The sequence below is a fragment of the Pseudopipra pipra genome, chromosome 13 (assembly GCF_036250125.1).
Source record: "Pseudopipra pipra isolate bDixPip1 chromosome 13, bDixPip1.hap1, whole genome shotgun sequence".
NCBI classification, from domain to species: Eukaryota; Metazoa; Chordata; class Aves; order Passeriformes; family Pipridae; genus Pseudopipra; species Pseudopipra pipra.
In genome coordinates, this window is record NC_087561.1 from 8511736 (window position 1) to 8524233 (window position 12498).

Sequence of the window (12498 nt, forward strand, 5' to 3'; positions counted from 1 at the left end):
CTAGGAAGCTTTAGAAAGCAGGACTAGGTCCTAATCCACAGGCAACAATACACTAATCTGGGCTTTGTGGGCCTCTGTTTGCCTTTCTCTGCTTCCTCTGAAATGCCCACCAAGGCTGTGGGATGATGTGGGATTAAGATAATTTTCCTCCCTCACAGAAATCATACGCTCCCAGGGATGGAAAAGTGTATCTCTGAATGGCACTGCCAGAAGCAGCAGAACCTCGTAACTGGTTCCTGTTGTGTCTTTAGTCCAACCCAGCACTACCACCTACCCTGGTAACCCCCCATGCATGGGACTGGAAGAGATTTTTCCTTCCTATCTAGTATTTTAATGCTTTCCTGAATTTTGTCTTACTAATACCAAGACATGATCCCAGTTTATCAAAGTAATTTTGAAATCCAAATCTGTTCATCAACTTGCATGTGTCCCACCCAAATTAACAGGAAAGACATGAACTGTCTAATTATAGCTGTGGTTCTTAGGTTTGGCTTCCCTGACTGGACTTCTGGGAGCGACAGAATTTAAGGTCTTCTCATCTACCACCAGACCAATATCCATTCACCTATGGATATTGTTGAAAAAGAACAAGGCTCACAAAAAGAAGAGAAAGAAGGAATGTAATAGGAATATTAGTAATATGCAGTGGTCCTAGAAGATTTTATAATTTCCATGCCTGGACAGAGTATCCTTGACTGGACAGTGAATAGCATCTCTACTACAGAGATGCTATAGTAGAGGCACAAAAAGATCTGGGGGAGAGAGTAACAGGTTGCCAGTCTCCTAATAAGAATGGCATTTACTTCACTCACTCTATGACAGTTTTGGTAAACCTGGGACTTCCATTCAAAAAAAATTGAAAAATTTTATTGGTTGCAGATATAATGGCCAGACTATTCAAGTAAAGGACAGAGGTGCAAAATACAGGGTTAGATTAGGAGGGCAACTGTCAGCAGTGACTACTACGGAGCAGTGGCTCCTCAGTGAATTCAGAGCCCCCACCTCAAAACTAACTCAAGAAGCTCAAGTCAAAAGTTGTTATATCCATTGCACAATGACAGGATTTGCAAGACCAGCCTTTGCCTCTAAGGAACTCCCACCATGGTGGGCACTTATGTCTGACTATCAGCCTCTGCTTCTTTCTTCTGGAAAGGCAGTGAATGTTGCAGTATAGTCTAATCAGGGATCTGTATCATGCACATGCAAATATCTGAGGTTAAAAAGTCACAAATAATTATTAAAAGCATATAATTGCCATCACTGTCAGGTTAAAATAAATACCTTTAATGGTGAGTTTTTAGCTTCAGGGAATTCCCTTTCATCAAGCCTCACCCAGCGCTGTAGAAATTGTTGAACCATTGGGTTTTCATTATTAACAATCTGGAATCCAGTAATGTTGGCACCTCCATGCATTACTCTCTCCAGAACAATGTCTGTGAAACCCTGGGAGGACACATGTAGAAAACAAGAATCATTGTCATCCAAAGTCCCTTTTCTTTGGCTCAGTTTTACCTGCTACAAGTGCAGCACAAAAGAAATAGATTAATGTCCCTCTTGTTAGCTGACAATATTCTACCAAGGAGACACAGAATAGAATTTAAAACATCTTTTTGTTCTTTCAGTACAAAATTGCCTTGTTGGATTGTGGTAACGTGGTATGTAATGTTCACCAGTCAGAAAGGAAACTGTGGGGAAACTTGAAGTACTGTTTCCTCTGTTGTCCTCAGCATGATGAAACTGGTCAAAGACCTCAAATCCCATTTGTACAGCAAAGTGCAAACAAAGGTTCAGGGCTGGGAGCAGAAAACCACTCGATACTCAACTGTTCTGTGGAGGCAAAGCACACACCTCTTGCCAGGCAGTTCTCCATCACAGCATCTCTTAGCATTTCACTTGCAAACAGAACAGGATGATTCTCTCCCACTCTGTTGTTATTTATACCTGAGGCAGTAAATTGGAGTCTTTTTGATTAGTATGACTTGATTGCAGTCATGTTTATCTGAATGTCAATGGTTACACATGCTAAAAGGCAACCCAGAATAAGAACCTCTGTATTTCTGTGCACACGCTAATCAGTGAGATCATGACTGGTTCTTATAATGCAAAATGACACATCTTAAAGTCAGACAGTACTTATACTAAATAAGAGTAATTTAAAATTTCTTTTCTCCTTTGATCACACCGAAACATGGATACAGAAAATCTTTGAGTAAGTAGGATTGCTAACTAGAAAGTGTGAGGTTTGGAAAAACATTTTTCCAATCACAGTAGACATAGAACTCAAAACTGAGTCTTCCTGCAGGATTAATTACAAAACAAGATGTTTATAAGGAACTTAAGCAGATGGTGTTTCAAAGGCATCACAGAAGTCCCTGAAAGTCAATCCTACAATCCAGAAGAAGCTCTGATACAAATAAAAATGTACTGCCTCTTCCTGGTAGGTCAGCACATACAAAGGCACAGCCCTACAGTCTGAAATACAAAAGAAAAGCTAAACAGCCTGACTGGTTTAGTTAATGGAATTGTTCTAATTTGCAGCTTTTTACCACTTATACACAAATATGCTAAAATTATTTTCCTGGAGTGCTTAAATATAAAGTATGTTACATAGAAGATTACAGTCACAAGCATTTAATTTATGAGGACAGAAATCAGTGCAAAGCATACAATTAAATTATTATTTTAAAACTGGTAGAGGATATGAGATTCTCAGACAAAAGAACGACCATAACTGAGTAAAAATGAAATACCAGTTCTAGTATTTACTGAAGTAATTTCTCAAAATCCAAGAACTCATCCATGCATTTCCACTTTCTTATTAAAGTTGCCACAACTTGAACAGAATATATTACCCTCTAAAATGCAGCTACACTTGTCATGAAGAAAAGTTCTTACCAGGTTAGCTAACATGTAGTGATAGCCTCTAGAATGTTTGCCGAGGACTACAACCTGTGTGAAGAAAAAAATTACATATTATTCAGCTGTAAGAAGGGGACTCTCAACCAGTGGAAAACAGCCAGAGAATGAACATTCTGGTAATCTTTTATGCTCAATCCATGGACACGATGTAGTAATTTCTGTTTTTAAAACACATGAGCAGAGTAAAATAAAGAGTAACTCACAAGGCTGAGGAGACTCCGCTTGCAGAGATGACCTTACCCAGCAAACTCTTGTGATCACAGTGTCTTCCCTGCTGGCCAGGTTCATTTTAGTTATCAGTTCAAGCATTTCTGCTCTGAAATGAGGTAATACTATATCCACTCACTCACTAAACTCCTGTTTACTTTGTTCCTTGTTTGTGGAGTGTATGAGAAGTGGAGGACACAGCCCAGCCACTCACTGTCTTTATTAAACTACCAGCACAGCAGGGCTAGGTGGGCTTCAGGTTGTACAGGAAGTTTCCTGCCATGACAACCCTGGCCAAGCCTTGTCATACATGAATGCTTAAAGTCAAATTCCCAAAGTTATAAGCAGTGACCTTCATTGCCTTTTCACAGCTTTCAAAAGGCCTGAAAACTTGTCACTTCCAGTGCATCTAAATGGATACATCTGACCTTAAGCATTTTGTCAAAATTTCTACTAAATGTTATGTTGCACATCATCTCCTGCCCTCCCTGACCCCACTTGGGCATCTCTCTGTACAAACAGAGTCATTAAATGGAATTGCTAAGAGACAAAAAGGCAGTAGGACAAACTGAGCAGGTGGATTCTGTGAGGGTCACAGGGAAGAGTGTCTGGCGAGCCTGAACTCTGCCATCCTGTGTGCTCATCCCCACTTTAGGAACACTGTGCTTTTGCATAAAGAAGGAAAACATACATATCTCCCACGTCTATGCAGCTGACTGCTGCCTCACCAGCAATCCCTTCATGCAAGACTTATGCCACTACACTTCGGACCCAGCCCTTGCCTTCAGTTGGTAATCTCAGTAACATCCATCCAGTCCTACAGCCATCAGGTGCAACAACATCCAGCAGTAAGAATTTAATTTATAATTGTGGTGATTCCACATGTGTCAGGACATAACTCATCTTACCCAGAACTGCTGGGTTAAAAATAACCAACATAATGCTGGTGATACACACACGTGTATCACTGACTACATCCTATGAGCAGCTCAAGTGAACAGATGACGCTTTTTGGTGGAGAATCATCCGAAAATCTATACACACCATACAAACATACTTGTCCATGGTCATAGAAAAATGCTCCAAATGCCCATACTTTAAAAGACATCTTTTCAACATGTCTTTGCTAAAAACAGATGACATTTGAGTCACTGACTTTAGATATACAGCTGAGCCTGTTCAAGTTCTTGATTAAATTATTAAGTTCCCAATTGCCTCTTTGGGTAGTATTGTCCTTAATAGATGCCATTTCTTTTAAATTCACATTTAATTCTGTAGGAATTTGCATACTTCCAACAGTCTGAAAATAAATTGCTGTTCAGGTCCTCTAGAGAACTGTATGTACACTCCGTTGGTAGAAAGCATCTGCTTTCCTCCACTCACATTTGTTTTCTATGGAAATGTGCAGGCTTTCTTCAGATCATCTGGTGTGCATGCTATTTGCATACTGAATTCTCTGTGTTTTAATTTCACCTTAAAGGCAGGTTAGAGACAAAGAACTTATTTAAGAACAACAATACTCTTTGTGGTTTCAACCTTAATAACAAATAAGAAAGCTTTTACGTTTCTACACAGAAATGTGTTTATTTAAGAGAAAAATATCACCACAGATGAAGTCAGAGGCTGTAAGAAAAACACACATGGAGCCGCTACAGGCATCAGGAGCAATAATGCAAATAGGAAATGTAGAACTCATTAGCATAGATCAGACTCAACTTCTGTCTCATCTGTTGTCATGTCTTCAAAATGACCAGAAATAATTCTGGTTAGTCCTGTAGAGAGCTTCAACATACTACAGTCAAGTTTTAATTCATAAAGCATCTTTTAGAAGTGACCTGCCAGCATTTCTACTCACACAACCAACCCTGTTAGCTCATAACCATTGAACTGGATCTTAACAACGTTTTTAAAATTCACTACACACTACATTGCAGTCCTAAATCTTAACAAGTACAGCTCTACTCCTCCCTCACCTTCCACCCTCTACCAACTGCCCAGCATGTTGAAGGCAGCTGCTGGATTAGTGAGCCCAGCAGAAACAATCACAGACATGTGTTACTCCTAGGGGAGTGAAGGGATGGATAAAGCTTCTTTATGAAGAAGGAAAACAGGAGTATAACAAATAAATCTCATCAACTGCTGATATATTGTGAAGCTTATACTGAAAGTGGGATATTGAATAGTGGTGGTGAATAGAAAGCCAGGATTACAGGGCAAGGATTTCACAGAGCTACATGTCTTTCGTAAGTTTGACTTCCGAGACTTAATATTGCTTTCACCTTGACTGAAAGAAAAGCTTTTAAGATTTTACACTGAACAAAGGAGGAAGGAAAAAAATGGCTGGAAACCATCATGAATAATTCAGATTTCTGATCCCACATAATTCTTACTTTGTAGATAAAAAGATCATAATGTCAGGTTTGATATAGAATCAAATAAAGTTTGTATTTTTAATTAACTCTTAGGATATTTCCAATTAATTAAGAGAATATCTAGAGGGAACATAATTAAAATGTATCTGGTTTCAAAATAAAAGTAAAATCTGCTGGCCAACACCAGGCTTACTTGAAGTGCAGACCTATATGCCAGATTGAGGAATTAAGTCAGCATTGCCAATTTTACTTTTTTGATTTGCCTGGGGAAGTTATTTTTTCAATGCAAGCCTAAAGACAATTTGGTTTCCACTGCATCAGCCACCAGTATAATAAAAAGGCAAGTACAAATTTTAATTACCTTAGTTTTTAAATTTTTCTTAGTCTGGAAGATAGCACTTTAGATATTATTTGGCTAATATTAAATTGGTATGAACTGTTGCAATATTTCTAAAGCAATAATGACAATTCTCTCATGATGTAGTTCAAAGACTACACAACACCTAAGAGGAAGGACAATGAAGAGGAAGCAAAATAACTTTAATATTAACTTCACAATTGCTACACTATCTTTTGACTTATTTCCTAGTCAAATTACAAGCACAGGCAGTTCCTGGTCTAGAACATGGATCTGGGTTTTTAGGTCATGACAATTAAGTACTGGGGTTACGGATGAAGGAAACATTATGAGGAGACTGGTGAACTCTTAGATGAAAGTCAAGGCAAGGAAAGTCAAGGAAATGAATATTTCTCAAAGGACCTGATGAGGAACTAGGATGGTAAGAACAAGGTGTGTAGGTGAGCAATAATCGCTGAGCACAGGCAAGGAAAGAATGAGCTAACGAATGACAAGACCCTGTGGACTCAAAAGAAATCAAGCAATGGAAGAACAGTGCAAGTCTGGCAAGTGGGACTGAGCAGTCCTAGTTTGTCTTTTAAAAATATCAATGGTCTGTCTCTGATTCATAAAATTTCTTTTATGGATGGAGGAAATCACAGAACGGGTGAGGCTGGAAGAGCCTGACTCAAACTTCTTCATTCCTTCCTATCAGGTATTTGCAGACAATATTGCTTTGAGCTTTCTCCTCTCCAGGCCAGGCAGCTATGCAACCCAAGCTCTCTCAGCCTTTCTTCGTAGGTCAGGTGTTCTAGTCCCTTAATGGTCATAGGGCCCCTTCCCTGGACTTATTCCTGTATGTCCGTGTCTTTCCTATACTGGTGAGCCCAGAACTGTACACGGCACTTCAGATGTGGCCTCACCACTGCAGAGCAGAGGGGAAAGGTCACCTCTGTTGACCTGCTGACCATGCTAATACAGTGCAGCCTGGGATGCTCTTGGCCTTCTTCACTGTGACACTGCAGTGCTGGCTTGTGGTCAGCTTGACTGCCAGGACCCCAAGATCCTTCTCTGCAGAGCTCCTTTCCAGCCAGGAAGCCTCTGCACCGGAGCATGGGGTTATTCTTCCCAGGCTCAGGGCTTTGCATTTCCCTTGGCTGAACTTCATGAGGTTCCTCTCTGTCCACTTCATCAGCCTGTCCAAGTATTGCAGCACAACTACCTGGTGTACCAAACTCCCAATCTGGGATAATCTGCCAACTTGCTGAGACTGCACTCCATCCCACAACCTTCAGTTCACTTATAGAGAGGTTAAACAGTATTAGCCCCAGCAACCCTAGGGGACTCCAAATACTGAACAGCCTCCAGCTGGCCTCTGTCTTGCTATCACAACCCCCTAAGCCCAGCAGTTCAGTCACTTTCAAATCCACCTTCCTGCCTCTGTGGGCTTTGATTTTAAAGAGTCATTGAAAAACACAAGCTAAGAGGATACACCTGCACTTTTACTGAGAGAAGTAGCTATCATGACTTTGGCAGCAGTGAAAGGAAAACTACCATGTCAAATTAATACCTGTTAGGAGCTCATCTTCACTTCATTTGAATCCACTGCCATCTGGTCAGTTTAGTCTGTTTAATCAAAGTTATTTATCATCCTTTATTTACAAATGAGAAAAGAAAGAAAAAAACTAGATCACAAATGTACAGACTACCTCAAGTACAGCTCAAAACCATGATATTTTATGAGTCTATTAGATCTTCCCATAACATACTGATGCTGACAGGCAGTATTGCCACAAAGAAAGTCTGGAGATTTTTACTGTGCTTTTCATACCAGACAAGTGGCAGAAATATGCCACTTTAATGGAATGACAGGCAGAGATCTGACCTGCTGTAATGTGTCTTTCCATTTTGACCCTATCTGGGAACAAGACGGTGTAACTCTAGAGTTCTTCTTTCTTAGGTTTTAAAAAGACAGTAGTAAGAAAAATGAGATTTCCTATAAGCTCGGAGTAAAAAAAGGATTTTGTTGTCTTTGTTGAGGTTATTTGTGCATTATTTTGAATTCCATTGTTGCAAAAAGCCCACATTCAAGAAAAAAAACCAATCTACTGATTTTTAAGTATATGTTCACATTTCTGAGGATAGGAGACCTTAGCTACCTCCAGTTGAACAGTAATGTGCCTTTAAACCTTGCTATAGAAATAAAATTACGACATCTTTGCCTTCAAAGCAGGGAGAAAATGCCAGAAGTGATCACACAATTCTTTCTTTCTTTCCCGCAGCAAACAAGCAAAACAGACAAATGGACTGAGGGCTAAAAAAAATTTAACAGTATCATCACGATCAGCTATCAGTGTTGATTGCACTTCGTGGGAACAGAGGGATATCAAGCACAGCAACAACTGTCTGGCAAGACTAAATTGTTGTGGAGCACACTGCCTTCTCACCAGGGTGTCAGGTCAGGTGGTTTCTAGCTTCTACCCTAATTGATAGCATCTCTGTTATGAAGATGGAGTTACTTCCATCTTAGATCTGAGCAGCTCCTACCTGATACTGGATTGAGTGATTGAAAACTTGGTGCCCTGTGATGCAGCACTCTATTGGATCAGTGGCACTGGCTAATTTGGTCCTCAGGACACACTTAAGAAAGGAGAGGAACAGAATATCAGGGTGACCATCCAATTAGTTCAATGAAAGCTGAAGCCAAGGCCCAAAATATTGTCAGTATGTTAGCAAGGTGTTTACCTTCTCTTGAGTGGCACCTGCAAAGTGCTGCATCTCAGCTCTGCTTCTACCACTCAAGAGAAGGAGAAACCGATGAAACTCTTCAGCTGGAAAACAGAATCCTCTCCCCTGCCTCCCTCCCACTCCTGCAGGCCCTTCCTGCAGCGGGGGAGCTGCCCATGGGGTCTGCAGCAACGGCACTGCAGTTCTCTGGGGTCAGTGCACTGTTAACAGCAATGCAGGAACCTTCTACAGCGTTTCCATGGGAGCAAAGGTGCAACAGCACTTGACAGCAGTACATAATCATTCCTCGCCATGTTTACTTTGCACAGGTCACCCCTTCTCATGTAAATTTTCCAGACAGGAGGAGGATAAACAGGAGAAGAGCAGAAAATAAAAGTTCTCCTAAAATGTGAACAGGATTTTCCTCATCTAACCAGATGCCACAGCAGAAATAAGATCCATTGTAACCTCAGTAGCTCAATTTTACTGTAAGCTTGCAGAGCCCACTTGCTGGTTTTCCAATTTCCACACAGGCGCCTGAAGAAAGTGCAAATTCCCTTTGAGTATTATAAACACTAGACGAAGTTCAATCTTCCCTCAGTAAATTTGTAAAAAACCCTCCTTTTTGGGGGTCATGATTTTGTCTCTTTCTATCACACCAACAGCACTAACGCCAATATACGAGGTTCCGAAGGAACCGCAATCTCGTGGTGGCAAAAGATACATCCCAGCTAGTGGTGGTCTGTCACTGCCAAACAAGTGATACCTGTCCTGCCTTTAATTCCACAGAGACAAAACCATTTCTACGTTCAGCAGAAGCAGCTTCCCTCATACAAAGCATCAAAACTTCATGACTGTAATTGTAGTGCAAACCCAGGGAAGGCGATTTACTTCTTCACTTAGTATTAATGGGACGGGAATGTGGCCACCAGGGATTGTGATGCTGTAAAATATGCAGTAAACAATGATTTCATTTATATGAAGAATGAATACTAGATTAAATTTGAGTTAAATATTAAATGAAGAACATATTAAATATTAAGATGAAGATTCCACACACATATAATTTGTTGCAGATAAAAATAACTGCAGAGATAGTTGAGATTAATTCATCACCTTTTCAGAGTCTTCATGCCCTTTAGGGATTGTCACAAACCCATACACTGTCCCAACTGGTGTATCTTGTATTTTTGTGCAATATATGGACCTAAGGATTTTACTTCCATGCAATTACCACCTTACACATTTGTGACTACACTTCATAACCCAAATCTCACTTTTCTCTATAGAACAGTATCAAGATCATTTGTTTGGGCTTATAAAACATTCTTCAAACAGCTTCTGGCTGTTCCGCAGTGTATCTCTCACGGGAGAGACTCTCCTAGAGAACTGGAATCTCCTAGGAGGAGGAGACAAAAATGTGCATGGTGGAAGCAGGGATCTGAGATGCCTCTGCAGCATTTCATTAAAGCTTTTCCCTCTCTGGCCCCCTTCTTGTGCCCTTCTCTCCTTTGCCTCTCTCCTTGATGACAGTGACATCAAGAGTGAAATTCTGCCTTTAAAGCCATCTCCAGATGATGGTGTGCATGTTAGTCCTTGGAGGGTAATTAAATGCAACATCTGAAAGCTGTATTGTGCTTCATTCTCCCTCCATATGGCTAAACCTTCTTTTCTCATAACTAATCTGACATTTGCTGATTGAAGATTCTGTAGTGGAATATGCATTTAATTTGTGCATAAAAGGTTGCATTAGAAATTACTTCAGAAAAATATCACAAATTGTAACATAGGTTCTGAGGGCATGATACTATCTCCTAATTTCTTTCTCTGTGATGACAAAATTTTCTGTGAATTTTCTGTGCCCTGACCAAATTTTCCTAAATTCATTTTCCTTGATGTGACTTAGCAATATTGTCAGATTAACTAATCTGTTGGCACAACTATTGTTAAAGGACATATTCTACTGTAAAATATCAAACCTTGGAGAACATGGACATGAAGAGTTTTATGATTCCCGTCAACTGACATTCATAATCACAGTTATTTACTCTTTAAGCTGAATGAAACTCCTCAAATAAACTTTTCTTTCTATCAAAATTTCTGCTTTGTTTAGACAGACAAGAACAGTGCTATATCTCTCAGGACTGCATCTCTCTTCACAAGTCACGTCCTTCAATACAAAAACCTTCATGTCAAAAACAATCAAAATTTAAGCTACCCTTCATTACTTGAAGCTATTTCACTAAAAACAAGATCAGATATAAGTGGCTGTTACAACCACAACAAAAATTCTTTGTAGCATATGAAAAGGATACTCAAAATTGCTGAGACCTTTGCCCCTTATTTTGCCAAGATATTCTCAAGAGAAGATACTTGTTCCCAGACAGCTTCCTGGAAGAGATGTGTCACAGAAATTCTTTGTTAGTGAATTCTTTAGCTTCTTGAGTAAGCATAATAGCCTAAAAATCCAGTTGCATTCTGAAGGAATTTTTGCAGTTGTATTTATGGGAAGCAAACAATTAATTACATATGTTACTCTGCAGCAGTGATTTCCATAGGCGTGTAATTTTAAGAAGGACATAATATTTTGTCTATGCAGTTCTAGTATATTATTTGAGAAATACACTGCCTTGAAAATTATTCGTAATAGAGTGATCCAAGTTACATCTGAGGTAATTTCACAGAAGTTCTGGTAGTTTCTGAAGCCTCTGTAAAATCCTAAGTTCTTCCTAAAATTAAATTTCACCTAAAATTTCATATGGAGGCTTTAGACCTCACAGAAATAACAGAAAGGTTGCTTTCCCTAGCAACATTCATGGTTAAACTTCCTTCAATCTGTAGTTCAACCAGCTCCAATCTCATGTAACATGGTCCCACCACAATAACATCCTCATTTCCAACTTCACATACACTCTCTTTCCTTATGCTACCTCCTCGCTTCTCAGCAGTTGGGGATGCTCTCACTGTAGACCTGCAAGTCCACATCAGGTATATCAAAATCAGCACCATCAAAACCGACTTCCAGCTTAGCGTGCTTCACTAAGTTTCACAACACCTAAAGTCACTTCCACAAAGACTGTTAATAACAGTAATTTCACATTTATTCTTAGTTTTCCAAACCTTCTGCAGGAGTCACAAATGCTTCATCACTGTCATACAGTTTGACAGAGGCTCCACATCATCAACAAGCAGTTCTTTAGTGGCCTTTGCATTGTGTGCCCAATCCCTGTGACACAGGAGATATGGAACTGTCCCTTTTGGCTTTCAATACCACGAAACTGGTATTGACAACATACTTTGAACATTCCTAAGAGCACACCCTTGCAATCACAAACATAAACAATGCTCATTTCTTCTCTGCATATCCCATGGGATACACAAAACTTCTTCAGTCACGGCTGCTTAAAATATGAAAGGATGTATATCCGTGGGAGGAATAGGGGAAGAAATTAGGTAAACCGAGTCACATGTTATAATTTAAAAAATACACAAATTTCCCATTTTCTCCATACTTCCCATCAGGATGTCAAAGTAAAATCCCATACTATCCCCTGGAATTGAACAACAGTCCTTGGAAAAAGAATTCTGCTTATATAAACCATTACTGCGTGTCAGGATCACTTCAAACTATTATTTGGATATAACCCAGAAGTGTCGCAGTAATTCAGTCCCAATGCTCACATGAGAATCTTTTGGAAGGGGTTTTGTACTGCAGAGCACTGCCTTCAAGCAGACCAAAAATACTGAATAGTAGCCATTCTTTTTTTTTCTCCTTTTAAGCATTTCCTTTTCAAATGCCCTACAAAATTAAGAAAAAAAAAATCCATGCAACTTCCTCCAGGAAAAACAAGGCTACTTTTTCTTATATTTTTTATTATAAATGGCATTTTACTGTGACTGGAATTGCACTCTATTTGGGTTTTTCAATGCTTTGAA

At 39.6% G+C, this 12498-nt stretch overlaps 1 protein-coding gene across 6 annotated transcripts in view; it reads right to left on the reverse strand.

The window, feature by feature from the left end:
- GRIA3 (glutamate ionotropic receptor AMPA type subunit 3) overlaps positions 1 to 12498 on the reverse strand; it is a 147072-nt gene that overhangs the window by 60468 nt on the left and 74106 nt on the right. For all 6 annotated transcript variants that reach the window (XR_010433988.1, XM_064669849.1, XM_064669848.1 and 3 more), the window contains exons 5-6: positions 2896 to 2949; positions 1282 to 1443 (exon numbers count right to left, since the gene is read on the reverse strand). Coding sequence is in view for 5 of the 6 variants with exons in the window: in XM_064669849.1 (XP_064525919.1) it covers positions 1282 to 1443; positions 2896 to 2949 (216 nt within the window). In the remaining variant the exon portion in view is untranslated. The remainder of the gene's footprint in view (positions 1 to 1281; positions 1444 to 2895; positions 2950 to 12498) is intronic.